Genomic DNA, 14,605 nt, shown 5'->3' on the forward strand with positions numbered 1-14,605 from the left:
GAGCTTCTTCAAGATAATATTGACATCCTTACCTGTTTTATAATTGTCGCACTTGTATTATGTTAGTAAAATTATTATAAAAAATATCTTCACAAAATAACAGAGTAACTAAATGCAACATGTATAGTAATCGTTTGATCATAAGTTTTTCAACGCAAAGCAGTGGTACACCTTTCTTTATTCACTATTATTAAGGAGACTAAAATAGTTAGTTAATATAAACAAATAATTGACCTGATTTTGCAACCCCAATTTTAGCATTTTTTTATGGTATAACCACACTTGTTGACTTGTTATTCATTATATGTACTATTTAGTCCTTCTTAACGAAATTAGCTGCAGTTTGGCAATTACTTTGTTGTTCGTTGTGATCCCTCTATGCGTGCAGAACAAATAGTGGGGTTTTAAAAAACGCTTACAAGAAAAACCATAAGAGGATCCATTCATGCGTTAACATATATTCGGTCGGAACGACCTAATTCTGAACTTTTTGGATTGCTATCGTCACATAAATTGGGTTTTTGGTTTTGGATCAACAAAACTGAACGAGCCTTCGAAGTTCCGAGTAGGACTTTTGCAAGAGTGGGCCCAAATAAGTGTTGATAAAAAAAGAACACAAATGTAAACAAAAATAAAACATCTAACAGAAACCAAGAAAAAAAAAAAGGGGTGAACTGGTTTTAAATGCTATCGTAGGGATAAATTTTAATTTTATTAAAAAAAAGAACCGGTTAACGATTCTATTTTTAAATGCTTTTTAGCTGTTAATAAATATTATAATAAAAATAAATGTCATAATAATAATAATAATAAATAAATAAATAAATATTTTCCAGATTTAAAATGATTTTTTTAACATTATAATTTTAATAGCTATTCAAACTTTAAGACCTATTAGCAAACTAGGGTTTTGTTAGAGATTATACAGATCATCTAAAAAGAAATAAACTATAAATGAGGCAAATTTCATAACTAAGTATGATGAAACGATCGTTTTATCCTTTTACCCAAAAAGAATTATTGATCATAATAATTGAATTAACCAGGGTTACCTTAACCAGGGTGAGGCGAACCACAAAGCAGAAAGGGTGGGTAAACAAAGAAGAATTGCAATTCCATAGCATATATATTCATATTCACAACCCAACATTATGATATATATTGCGAAAGACTTGCAATCGTTGTTTAGCATCTAGCAATGGCAGAAGCAGATAACAAACAAACAAGAGAAAATGGATCAGATTTCAGTTTCACGAGAAACGCTAACACTGGGCGTCGTGGATTACCCATGATCCAAACCCGCAAGAACCCAACCGATTCAGAGCAAGTGTGCCACGACGACAGCACCCCGCCGGTGAAAGCTCAAACCATTGACCAACTCCATTCTCTTCAGAAGAAAAAGTCAACCCCTTCCACTCCCGTCAGAACACCACACTCACCCTTTCCCACTGTTTCCGAAGAGGATCGCCAAAGGCAGCACCTTCAGTCCATAAGGTACTTCAAATATTGACATAATTAATAAACTCAGATTAGTGCATGATTATTTTTTGTTCTCTTCAGCGCATCGTTAGCGTCGTTGACGAGGGAGACAGGTCCTAAGGTGGTGAAAGGAGACCCAGCCACGAAGGCTGAGAAAGGGACACACACACACGTTCATCATTTCTTTGCTTCCACTTCCTTTGATGTCAGTGACAGTGCTCTCAAATTCACCCACGTCCTCTACAACCTCTCCCCCGCCGGTGATTATCACATTCTCCTCATCTTATCTTATCTTATATATACTTTATATTAATATTTAGTATTATTATATGTTTCGGGGCAGAGCTATATGAGCAAGCAATTAAGTATGAGAAAGGATCATTCGTAACGGGAACGGGTGCGTTAGCTACACTTTCGGGGGCCAAAACGGGACGCTCTCCCCGAGATAAACGGGTTGTCAAGGATGAGACCACCCAGCATGACCTTTGGTGGGGAAAGTGAGTTCTTCTTTCTATCGTGTCAACATCAAAATGCAATTATCTTCCGTTTCCTTTAATTCATCATCATAATAACCATTTTATTGAAAATTAAAAAACATAGTTAATAATATTTGTCTAAATAAATATTTACAATCCTCTCTCCTCAAAGCCAATTTCTTTGTATGATATTAATACAGGGGCTCGCCCAATATTGAAATGGACGAACATACCTTCTTAATTAACAGAGAAAGAGCTGTTGATTACTTGAACTCCCTCGAGAAGGTAATAAATATATGTTAATATCAGCCTCTTAAATTTAATTAATATCCTTACGTGTCATTTTCATTTTGTTTGATTTATCAATAACAATGTTCAAAATCCCAACAGACCCTCAGCGTTAGAGCCGGAAACCAAGGAAGTAAATTGGATGGATACACTATATACTTATTGACCTATGCCTAAATCCACGGGATTTACAGCTTTTCGTGTTTCTTGTCCTTTACGTTCCTTCATTAAAATAGACAATGATGGATTTTTGCTGAAAAATAGGTTTACGCTTAAATTTGTTTGGACGTAACCCAAATACTTAATAGGAGTAAAATTTTAATTGAAAAACATGCTCATAATCAAATATTAAAGGACACTTTTTGTTACTTGTATTGAAAATATTTTATTAAAATAGATAATATTAACTTTATAATCTCTCTGTTTCAAAAGGAATTCATCATAAGGGTTGATCAAATCATCCTCCATAAAACAACAGATAAAGGGAAATTGGGCGAACAGTTCTGTTTACTTGTATATGAGTTACATTATTTTTACAGTAAATTTTTATGATAATAAGTTTTTCTTTATCTTGTTTTATCATATTATTTATTTTCTTACTCTTTATAATTCTCTCCCTCGCTACATATCTCTCTAATTTATACAAAATTATAAATATTTATTATATAAATATAATTTATCCGTTTATATTGGGGGTCATGGGAAGATGATGATGCCAATACCGTTCCCAAAATTCCATGACTGGATCTTTTCATTAAGTTGACTTTGGTGATTAACGTGTCAGTGAGTAATATGACAGCTAGAGATAAGAAGAAAGAGTGGAATACGCAACATCTATCTATGCATGTGACCTGTCTTTGCCTTTTAGAGCCTCCACAGATACACGTCAGCTGCAATTTGTTGTTTTCGCATTATCTACTGTAGATAATTTATTTTATTTAATACTAAATATGTATTATTTTAATAAAATGTTTGTAAACAATTTTAAAAAAATATTCAGTTCATCCGACTAAAGAAGAGAAATAAAACAAAAATATATATTTTCTAGCCCAAACAGACACCAATTGGAGGCTGAAATTTTGAAAGGAACTATTTTTATTTACAAAATAATGTATTGGAATCAACATCATCACCGAAGTCTTATTCTTATGAAGTTATAACTAGTGATTCCTAGTTTCCAATGACATCAAGATAGAATAGTTCCAAATCCTAAACCAATAGCTAATGATATTTTAAAAAAAGACACGATAATATGAAGTTATAATCACCAAGAAGATTGTTCCTTTCCAAATAAAGCTAACAAGTTGTCAATTTGCCCATTAAGATTCATTCAAAGAGACATTCATGTATTCCAATTTCATAACAAGGAGATATATCTTTGGCTAAAGTTTATGTTGTCAATTCACTATAGAAATAATAAAACCAAGGAGTTGAAAACCATTGGCTTTACGTAATTTTCTGTCAAAGGCCTGCTTAATCTTTCACGATTCTCATGCACACTTGGCCAGTAAGGAAGTGCTTCCAAGTTGGCTGCGCTGATTCCATGAGGAAACTCCGGTCACAAATTTGAATGAGATGTAATTTTCTAGTACAGAACTACATTTTCTATTGCTTAAAAGCTTAATATTTTATGAATCATCAGATGGACCTACCTTTACAGTTAATTTTTGAAGGATTGACACAATTAATGATGATGGATGACTAGTTCTCCTGACCTTGTAACTTGTCTGAGTTCAGGTTTTCGTAAATGATCAATTTCTGAATTGGGATCCAGAACACAGAATCAAAGTCCGAATTGTATCTGCAAGAGCTTATCATTCCCTATTTATGCACAATATGTGAGTAATGAGACAAATTACCTATCTTCTGCATCCATAGAAATAAATCTTTGAACATTACCACATAATTCTTTACAATCTTAAGAACAAAGTTTGATAGGCATTAAGTATGCTAGAACAGTCAAATACTCAAGTATGCATGCCTATAAGAAGAAAATTTTGACAGGTGCATCCGACCCACTCCTGAAGAGCTAGAGGAATTTGGAACTCCAGACTTTACTATATACAATGCAGGACAGTTCCCTTGTAATCGTTACACGCACTACATGACTTCATCTACTAGCATAGACATCAACATAGCAAGGAAAGAAATGGTGATCCTTGGCACGCAATATGCTGGGGAAATGAAGAAAGGTCTCTTTAGCGTAATGCACTACCTCATGCCCAAGCGCAATATTCTCTCCCTACATTCTGGGTGCAATATGGGCAAAGATGGCGATGTTGCTCTCTTTTTTGGATTATCAGGTGCAGATATACGAGTTCCTTCAATAAGGGAGTCATTACTTGAAAATCAAGTTTGTATCCTGTTGAGTTTTCATTAATCCCTTTGATGCTGTGATCCTCATAGGTACTGGAAAGACTACTCTTTCTACCGACCATAACCGGTATTTAATTGGAGATGATGAACATTGCTGGAGTGAAAATGGGGTGTCAAATATTGAAGGGGGTTGCTATGCAAAGTGTGTTGATCTTTCAAAGGATAAGGAACCGGACATCTGGAATGCCATCAAATTTGGGACAGGTAACAATCTCATATTCGACTAAAGAGTTGCTCTTAAATACAGTCTCTATGGCGCCACCCAACCTGACCGATAATTATTTTACCTGCTTCTGTTTGCAGTACTCGAAAATGTTGTTTTCGATGAGCATACTCGAGATGTAGATTACTCAGACAAATCTGTAACCGGTAAGTATAATGAAATAAATGTGGTCAAGGAGGTTATGTTCGTGGATGTCAAAAGGGTAAAGCCGAATCCTATACAAAGTGAGATTACAGATGGACTCAGTACTAATGCTTTGTGAAAAATCACTTATCGTTTTATCAATAAGGAAGTTGAGTGGTCGGGGTGAATCACACATCTTTCGCAAGTATGCTGTTGTTGGCATAAAACTTTATGCATTAAAATTGCACAAAATATTAACACTGACAGGATTGCTATGAATTATGAAATAACAGAGATTCAAATCATTGGTTATATTACTATTTTTTGGATTCGTGTTGAATAATAGCTTGGAGCTTTTGGTTTTTCAGAGAACACTCGTGCAGCATATCCTATTGAGTACATACCCAATGCAAGGATACCATGTGTTGCTCCCCATGCAAAGAATGTCATCCTTCTAGCTTGTGATGCATTTGGGGTACTTCCCCCAGTAAGCAAGCTGAGCTTGGCCCAAACCATGTACCATTTCATCAGTGGCTACACAGCTTTGGTTGCTGGGACAGAGGATGGTATAAAAGAGCCCCAGGCTACATTCTCTGCTTGTTTCGGGGCAGCATTCATAATGATGCACCCTACCAAATATGCAGCAATGCTGGCTGAAAGGATGCAGAAGCACGGAGCTACTGGATGGCTTGTCAATACTGGCTGGTCAGGAGGAAGGTGTGGACTCGAAGACAAAGCATTTACATGGCAGTTTTCTCCTTGCTAAAACTAATTCTTCTTCCCTATAAATTGACAGTTATGGACTGGGCAATCGGATCAAGCTAGCGTATACTAGGAAAATCATCGATGCTATTCACTCCGGGAGTCTTTTGAATGAAAAGTACGCCAAGACTGAAGTGTTTGGGTTTGAGATCCCAATAGCAGTAGGAGGAGTTCCTTCGGAAATCTTGGACCCCGTGAATACTGTAAGTTGATGCTCAACGTATACATTTTTTCTGGCCACTACTTTTCTCATATCAAGTGTCAAAATTGGGTATGAAGTGCCTGATGTTAAGTATGCCTTAAATTGCAGTGGTCTGACAAAAAGGCCTACCAAGATACGCTCTTGAAACTGGCAAGTCTATTCAAGAAGAACTTTGATGGATTCATGACCTATAAGATAGGGAAAGATCAGAAGTTGACTGAAGAGATTGTCTCTGCTGGTCCTATTTTCTGAGAAGAGAAGATCGGTTTTAACAAAAAAACAATGTTCAGAATATTTCAAAGTATGAAGTGCCTCATTAATCATTTTCACGTGAGAATATTTCATAGTTTTTTGTTGGGTTGACTACAAGACTGTCCCTTTGAAATTGACCCTTTGGTCCATCAATCCGTATTGTTGCAATTCGCTCCTTTGTGCTCCTTCGATGATTGAGAAGTTCGGCATGCTATTGTCCCTGCTTTTTGTTTTCCTGAGAACTTTTACCCTTCAAAAGGGATACACTGGCTAGTTTTTTTTATTGTCACAAACTGTTTCACTTTAGCCGAAGAAATCGTTCCCGTTTAAGAATGTTTATTCCACATAAAGGCAGTTTTAGCTGTTATGAACTACCCTACACACGATTGAAGACAAACAGAAAGGCAAACGAACGAGAACAAAAACCTATAAAAACACAACACCATCCTAAAGTCAATAAAGAAAAGAGAAACAGACAAAAGATTGAGTCAACTGAAAGAGGAAATAAACTTTTCTGCTTTCACTAGACAAATTAAGAGCTTATCATCTTACCAACGTATTAAAATAGCTATTTGTTCGTACTTTTCACTTTCGGTAACATGTTTGCAGTTTGTGCCCAAAAATTACCTTTTTATTTCACCTCGAACTGTTTGTAGAGGTCAAACAGACGTTACTCAAAAATAAACTCGTAACTGGTACCCTAAATATTCTAAAACCGCTCACACAAAAATATTGACTACTTTCCTAGTAAAACCCAGTGGGAGACGTGGAGAATGCGGAAAAAAGAAACAGCAGGTTCATGCATCTCCAAAATAATTCACCAAGATGTATATATTAACGGCCAATGGATGTTTTCATTGCCCACAATTTTTCAGAACAAAGACCTACCATCAGCATTATAATTTTGAGTAAAGGAGAACGTGAAAACTCAAAAATTATTTCATCAAGTCATTGCACAAGGATTTGCAGTTATAACAAAGAACTAGAAGAGAATATGGGAAGAGGGCTATAAGGACAGGAAAAAAAAAACAAACTTGGTCGATCAACATATTAAGATAGATGGTAGACAAAACCAAACTCGTGCGGTATCAGATCACTTGTCTACAGATCAGAACATTAAGACATCTCTCTCAACAACTTCATTGCCAAACTAAAATTTAGTTATAGGAAAATCAAGTATATAACAAAGACATTTGCTGAATGATACACTATCAAAATTGTTGAATAATACCTGGCAAGCAATAGAAAATACTAATTTTCCCACAAAAAGAGATGCAAGAGTTACCCAAGTGAAGAAAACAGAGGAAGATTAATAATATTAGTCCTAAAAGTGATAAAGGTGGAACTAGGACCAAGCTAGCCCAAACTTCATTTTATTTAGAACTAAAGTCTAAACTAATGTTCTCCTTGCAGGTAAATTTTCTAACCATTATTAGCCAACAAATTCATCATTATCGATGTATAAAAGGCAATAGCTGATAATTTGATTGAAAATCAAGTTCAGATGAGAATCACTGATTCATTTGCCATGTTGCATCTGCAATATAAGATAATTTGCCAGAGTATGTCAATATCTGCGGATACATAGAGGATGATCCTGTAAATTTACTATCATACAGCTCATTTTATTTCCTTTGACCAATCCAGTGAAAAATAAAAACCTGAGTTCTACTTTTACAGCTTCGGTGAGACATAGGATAACTAAGATTCAGTTGATGTGGTTGCATCATCTTTGTGCTTGATCATACCAGAATCCACAAGAATGGGTATCTCCGCAGCAAGCCACGGGGCAAGGCCTAAGCAAAGTGCATGTGCTATACCAAATCTGGGGCTGAAAAAGAAAGCCAATGATAGAAATATATCATTATTTAGAATTCAGTAAAACGGTGAGAGGGTGCTCATCTAAAATCTAAAGTCACAAAATTAATGTCATTAAATCACCAAATGTAAGTTCTTTATCTTCTTAAGGAACTTTGCAGTTTTAAATCTTTGATATGTCGCTATAAAAAAGAAAGAGATTGCAGCAGTAAATAAAACAATCTCAAATCACCATTCGAATACCATTCTTGAAATTGAAATAGTAAGCACCACTTCAAATTTTGCTACAATGAAAGAGCATTTGGAAGAGCTTATGAAAGTGGATTTCAATAAGTTTCGAGGAGAGACTAATAAGTGTGTTAGTCAAGTTTACGAATAATCTCTCAACTGATCAGAACTTATCCAATAAGTACTTAATTAAGCTATTTACCAAATGTGCCCTAAAATTAAGTGCAACTTTAAACTTAAGGTGCCCTTGCAATGAGGAAGGAAGATGTTCAGGTTGGTGATGTATATATTATTCAGCTTCATATTGATTGATCATTAAGATTATCCGAGGATTCAAGTCGATTATTATTGGAAACCCGATAGTCCCTGGTTCTAGCTGGTTCATTCTACATCGATTTCATATTCAGAGCAAGGTAATGTAAGAGAGAGATACATACAATTGTATACTGTAACAATTTTTAGTGAATCATATAATGAAACTCTTAGTCAAAACCTAGCGAGATCATAATCAAAATCCTATAATTATATATAAAAAAACAGCATAGCAATTCCTAGTAATCTAACATAGACTCCTAAATAACGATGGTTATCCATGCCATGGTTAGTTTACTGTGAAAAAGAGAGTACCAGTTTTTGGCCCAAAGAGGCTTGAAGTGCACGGTCAAGCAGATCTTTCCACCCCTATACATCTGAAGAAAGAAGGGAGCAAATGAAACGGTGAAAAGAGAGAAATTTAGAAGAAAAAGGGAAAAGAAAGGGAACCTTCTGGGTCTTGCCGTCCAATTGAGGGAGTTCAAGTTCGGGTGCGGTGGAAGGGTAAGTGACAGGAATATCGAATTGGAGGTCGAATTCATACTTGAGGAGGTTGTAGACGTACCAGCATTTGCCGGTCCAACGAGTGCCTTCGGGATTTGCGGCGGAGATACGAAACCAATCGTTGTCGTTGGATTTGTTCATCTGAGTGTAGGCTATGAGAGCTTTGTACTCTTCCTTCAGCCTCTGCGTCCATGCCGCTCCGTCTCTAGGACCCGCCTTTGTCGTTAGCAAGGGGATCTGTGTCAGCGTCGACTTCGTATTTGGGTCCCAACCTTCCATCTCTCTCTCTCCGCTTACGACCCACGCTCGCCTTAGCTTTCCCCTTTCTCTCTTCCTCTTGTTCCTTCTCCCTTATATTTTACTACATTTTTTTTTATCATTTATAAAAAGTTATTCTTAAATTAAATTAAGTAAAACGTTTTTAGTACTCAATAATATGTATATATATATATATATATAATAAAAATTGTTTTAATCTCAATGATCAATTGCTTTCATTTTTAACTTATATAATTGTAGACTACTATAAAATTTATTATCACTTAAATATTAGTTATCTTAAATAAATAATTTGACTTTTACATGTTAAATGATATGAAACATTTAATAATAATAATAATAATAATAAAGTGACATGGTTTTATTTTTTATAAATTTATCAATTTAATTTATAAATGATCATAACATCGAATATATATATATATATATATATATATACATACACGGTTGTATTTCGTATCATTCTATTCCATGTTAGTTTGTTGTGTTATTTTAATAATTCAAAAATTTAAAAAGAAGCTCCGAGTCAATATTATCTTTCACATTGTGAGTGGATGTAAATAAAATTAGTGCAATGATTTTGAGAATGAAGATCAAGTTTTCTTTTGTTCGTTGGTGCAGTCATCTAAAACTTGGAGTGAGGGATTGCGATAGGAGCAATATTTGTTTGATTAATTTTTATATTAATCAGTAGTTCAAACAGGGTCAATCTCTTCTGCTTACTTCTCTTTTTGAAAAGTTTCACTTTCTTCACGGTATCCTATATTGTATCAAATTAGGATGAGAAGCGTATCCAACTTATTGAATAGCGGTGGGATTTGTTGGGCGACCTTTGACCTAATGTTCACTAGAAGGAGCAACCTGTGAGATAGCACTTCAATGGCTCTACTACGCACTACTACGCACAGGGTTGTAGTTAGATACAAACAACTCTGTTACTAAGAAGATTCTCAATTGCAACACTGGGAACTTTGCAATGTCAAGGGACAAGTTATGGAACAATGGTGTAGTTTGTCTCATTATTTACTGACACGAGTTCTACATCAATAATATTCACAATTTGTAATTTTCGTTTAAATGCTTCAATTGTTTGGTTCATTACAGATCGCTCGATATCCAGTTTTATTTCAGATCAAACTCAAACTGGTTTGATCCAATACTTTTAACTAATTCGCTTAGTTGACTCATTTGTTGCTTTACTATTCAGTCCGGTATGCTCTGGGTCATTCACCAATATTCTAAGAAATTATTTTGTATTTAATTTTATATTTAAATATCTCTTTTTATCAATTTATATAATTTCTATTTTAAAATAGGAGATGAATCAAATATGTACTAAATATTAACAATTATATTTAAAGGAATCAATTTTAACAGAAAATATAAGGAGGTGTATTGGATTAAGATTATAAATAATATTTAGTTAAAAAAGTCTTGCAAATTTTAAAAGACTTTTGTAGAATTTTTATGACTTTTAAGATTTTGTAGCATTCTACAATATTTTTAAATCAAGATTTTAATGGATTTTATGAAATTTTATGGACTTTACAGAATTTCGTAAATTTTTGACATAAAAAGTTCAATATTTTTTTTATACATTCAAATTTAAAAATAGTCAAAGATAAAAATAATAAAAAATAACAATATTTAGATAAATAATAATAATAATTCTTTATAATATTATGTTCTCCTAAATAGCATTTACTTACATATTCGTAGTTATACTAGTTCTCTAAACATTAGCATATTGCTTTTGGATTTAAATAATAGGTTCAAAATTATGATATTCATTAACCGGTAATGTTAAAGATAAAAGTTTGTCCATCGGTTCAATTAAAAATCTATCAAAACGATATTATTTGCAAAGAAAGTTATGTAGTTCTACACATGCTAATACAAGTTCTATTTGTGTCTTAAATAAAAATGGATGTGCTAACTTAAAAATTATAAACCTTATTTTAAAAATACTAAATATTTTTTCGCTTACATTCCTTAAGGATGCATAATGAAGATTAAACAATTTTTTCTCATTTTCAGGGCTATGACCCTGACCTGTAAAATCTTGTAGATGATATTTTACCCCTCAAAATAGAGTTAAAAATTGACGTCGATTGGAAAATCAATCCACTAAAAATATTTATCTAATTACATATGTAATGTATATAATAATAATAATAATAATATTATTATTATTATTATTATCATTATTATTATTATTTAAAAAATAAGTACTTACCTTGAGTCACTTTAAGTTCATTCTTTCTTATTATAGCATTATTTAATATCTTAAAATCATGAGCCAAACTCTCTCACCTACTAAGAATGTACATGAACTCCAAATCAAAATTATAAGCTGCTAATACATTTTGTGATATATTTTCATGACAATTATGATAACTACTTAAACGGTAATGTTGAAGATGAAAGTTTGTCAATGGGTTCAATTAAAAATTCACCAGAACAATATTCTTTATAAATAAAGTTATGTAATGCTACACGTGCTAATACAAGTTCTACTTGTGTCTTAAATAAAAATGAAGGTGCTAACTTAAAAATTATGAACCTTATTTTAAAAATACTAAATATTTTCTCAATCACATTCCTTAAAGACGCATGATGAAAATTGAACAATTCTTTCTCATTTTCAAGGTTATTATCTAACCAGTAAAATCTTGTAGATGATATCTTACACATCAAAATAGAACTAAAAATTGACGTCAATTGAAAAATTCACAATTCACCGAGAAATATTTATTTAATTACATATGCAATGTATATAATATTAGTATAATAATAATAATATTATTATTATTTTTTTTTTATTATTTAAAAAATAAGTACTTACCTTAAGCCACTTTAAGTTCATTCCTCCTTGTTATAGCATTATTTAATAGCTTAAAATCATGAGTCGAACCCTTCCACCTACTAAGAACGTACATGAATTCTAACTTAAAATTACAAACTACTAATACATTTTATAATATATTTTCATGACAACTACGATAACTACTTACATATCGCATCTTCACCATTGGTAGAATATGTGTTTTGTTAACAGCTATAATGCAATCCTAAAATTTAGCATACATAACAATTTATCTTATGAAAAATATAAATATAGAAGTGCCAAATTTAATTATAATTTTTATGGTAAGATAATTAGTATATATCTTGAAGAAAGGGAAGAACTTTGTGCTTTCTCTAATTTTAGCTAGCACGGTTTATCTTATGAATAAGAATACTTATTAAATTTACATCTTACCTAATAGGTACCTATATAATTAAAAATAATACTATAGCTCCATAAAAAACTTAACTGCTATATATATATATATATATATATATATATAAGGTACACCATATTATTTTTATTTTTTAGATATTTAAATATTCATTTATTCAAATAAAAAAATGCTATATGATATAAACAAATATCTCAAACTCAACAGTTAAAAATGTTAGTTAACTATTTAAAAATTTATAGTTGTTTGTAGAGATTTTATATCAATTTTAGCTTTCACCTTTCTCTTTTCTTGACGCGTGTTATAAAAAAATTATTACTTAAAAGTTAAAATTTTAAGAATTTTTTGTGTTATATATATAAAGAACAAACTAAACTAGAGGAATAGAATAATAATACTGAGCAGTAGTGCAGTATTATTAGCATAGAAAAATAAATGAAGAAAACAAAAGCATAAAAAAAAATGAAAAACTCACATGAAAATTCTTAAAGCACTTGAAAAGTCACTTCAAACGATCGTTTAAGATCTGATGGGTTTGAATGAGATTGTTTTATAAATTTAGTATTTATAAATACCACTAAAAAGTCATTCAAAATCCTTTTAATACAACAATTCTTTAAAATTCTTGTAATTTTTAATATCAATGAATTATTTTTAAGTTGTAAAGGGTTTTAAATAAATATCAATGAATTTTAATAGACTCTTTTAAAATCTTAAAAATTTAGATTGAATACTACTAAATTATTTTTAAGTAACATAAAATTCTAATTAAATATTAACAAATTTTTTTACTTAAATTTTTTTTAAATCTTATAAAATCATAAACTAATACATCTCCTAAAATGTGAGGAAAATAATTATTCAACTAAAAACAAAACAATACTATCGGTCTATACAAATACTACTATAGTTTATAAATGTAAAAAGCAGAAGGATGAATGAAGCAAACACGAAAATAAAAGGTCACTCGCGGTTAAAATCAACAAAGTATTAATACAAACTGGGAAATTTCATGAGCTAAAATTTGAGGGAAAATGGGTCCATGAAATAACTTAATTAAGGGGCAGGATCTTCTTACTTACTGTGTTTGAAAATATTTTTAAAATTTAACTAATTTAATAAGTAGTTCGAGTTAATGAAAAAAAGGTTATAGATCTTTAATGTTGCTGACGTGTTGCTGAATTGATTTTCACGCTCCTAGTAGTATTTATGATAACGAAACATGGTTATTTTACCTGTTATGATTATGTTATTTTGATTGATGAGTCAAATAAGCAATGCAACCTGTCTAAGTCAAACTAAGGGTTATTTTAATCTCACGTTTCACCCATTATCAACGGGTATTGTTTTAATTATGACAAATATAAATTGCGAAATTATATGTTTCTAATAAACAACCGTGCAAGAAAAACAATATTTCTTCTTCATATTTTTTTAATCTATTTATATATATATAAAATATGAATAAATAAAAACTATTTTAAAAGCCATATTAGACCACAACATTTTTAAAAGTTAATTGTCTTATTAATTGTGTAATGTGTCTTTTGTTTATTAAACATTCTTTTACTATAAGTTTTTATCGCTTAAAATTATTTTTATTCAATACAGTAAAATATATTTATTAATAATTAAAATACCTTCCATTTAAAAAAATATAAAAAATTAAAACAATTAAAAAACATATTATTATTTTTTAAATTATATTAACTTAATAATTATTATTCAATGCAGGATAACTTATTAGTTTTGATGAGTCCAATCTTTCACTTATTGCTCACCAAATTAAACATAATCAAATAGAATGAAAGTATATTGACTGAAACTTTAATTGTAATGCAGCATAAATCTGTTTACATTATCAATTAATTTAAATACACAATAAACATGTTTTAAAATTATTGTGTATATTCTGTAAAAAAATCAATAGAAAATATAATTTAGGTAAATTTTAAATTACAAATTTAATGAGTTTTACATAAATGAACTTAAAAAAATTAATATATTTAACTTAAACTTATTTAATATTATAAGGTGGTTA

General features: G+C 31.4%; 2 protein-coding genes across 3 annotated transcripts; one reads left to right on the top strand and one right to left on the bottom strand.

Moving 5' to 3' along the window:
• The first annotated feature begins 1,153 nt into the window (after nt 1–1,153).
• Nucleotides 1,154–6,523, top strand: LOC113864658 (phosphoenolpyruvate carboxykinase (ATP)-like). Its single transcript, XM_027498633.1, has 11 exons — nt 1,154–1,494; nt 1,561–1,739; nt 1,823–1,976; nt 2,156–2,240; nt 3,981–4,081; nt 4,248–4,546; nt 4,650–4,823; nt 4,923–4,988; nt 5,334–5,682; nt 5,762–5,930; nt 6,038–6,523. Exons 1-11 carry the CDS (start codon nt 1,199–1,201, stop codon nt 6,179–6,181), a joined length of 2,016 nt encoding a protein of 671 aa, XP_027354434.1. The 5' UTR covers nt 1,154–1,198; the 3' UTR covers nt 6,182–6,523.
• On the bottom strand, nt 4,112–9,374 carry LOC113864659 (ubiquitin-fold modifier-conjugating enzyme 1). Of its 2 annotated transcripts, XR_003504895.1 has the most exons (5): nt 8,990–9,374; nt 8,855–8,916; nt 7,860–8,012; nt 7,609–7,718; nt 4,112–6,607 (listed from the first exon to the last, which is right to left on the bottom strand). XR_003504895.1 is itself a non-coding variant. In XM_027498634.1 (3 exons), the coding sequence occupies exons 1-3, from the start codon at nt 9,320–9,322 to the stop codon at nt 7,883–7,885; spliced, it is 525 nt and encodes a 174-aa protein (XP_027354435.1). In that variant the 5' UTR covers nt 9,323–9,374; the 3' UTR covers nt 7,673–7,882. The 2 variants fall into 2 exon arrangements, 1 of the variants encoding a protein (XP_027354435.1); XM_027498634.1 differs by lacking the exon at nt 4,112–6,607 and having other exon boundaries at nt 7,673–8,012.
• Between the last annotated feature and the right edge of the window lie 5,231 nt (nt 9,375–14,605).

The sequence above is a fragment of the Abrus precatorius genome, unplaced genomic scaffold (assembly GCF_003935025.1).
Source record: "Abrus precatorius isolate BTA unplaced genomic scaffold, Abrus_2018 Scaffold4, whole genome shotgun sequence".
Classification (NCBI taxonomy): domain Eukaryota; kingdom Viridiplantae; phylum Streptophyta; class Magnoliopsida; order Fabales; family Fabaceae; genus Abrus; species Abrus precatorius.

What these genes read in the sequence shown, in the direction of transcription:
- LOC113864658 (XM_027498633.1), top strand. Translation starts at nt 1,199, where the DNA reads ATGGCAGAAGCAGATAACAAACAAACAAGAGAAAATGGATCAGATTTC. An exon ending in CTACAACCTCTCCCCCGCCG is followed by an intron (nt 1,740 to 1,822) that starts GTGATTATCACA and finishes GTTTCGGGGCAG; the next exon opens with AGCTATATGAGCAAGCAATT. An exon ending in CTCAGACAAATCTGTAACCG is followed by an intron (nt 4,989 to 5,333) that starts GTAAGTATAATG and finishes TTGGTTTTTCAG; the next exon opens with AGAACACTCGTGCAGCATAT.
- LOC113864659 (XM_027498634.1), bottom strand. Translation starts at nt 9,322, where the DNA reads ATGGAAGGTTGGGACCCAAATACGAAGTCGACGCTGACACAGATCCCC. An exon ending in TGGACGGCAAGACCCAGAAG is followed by an intron (nt 8,917 to 8,989) that starts GTTCCCTTTCTT and finishes TTCTTTCTTCAG; the next exon opens with ATGTATAGGGGTGGAAAGAT. An exon ending in CCTCTTTGGGCCAAAAACTG is followed by an intron (nt 8,013 to 8,854) that starts GTACTCTCTTTT and finishes TTTCTTTTTCAG; the next exon opens with CCCCAGATTTGGTATAGCAC.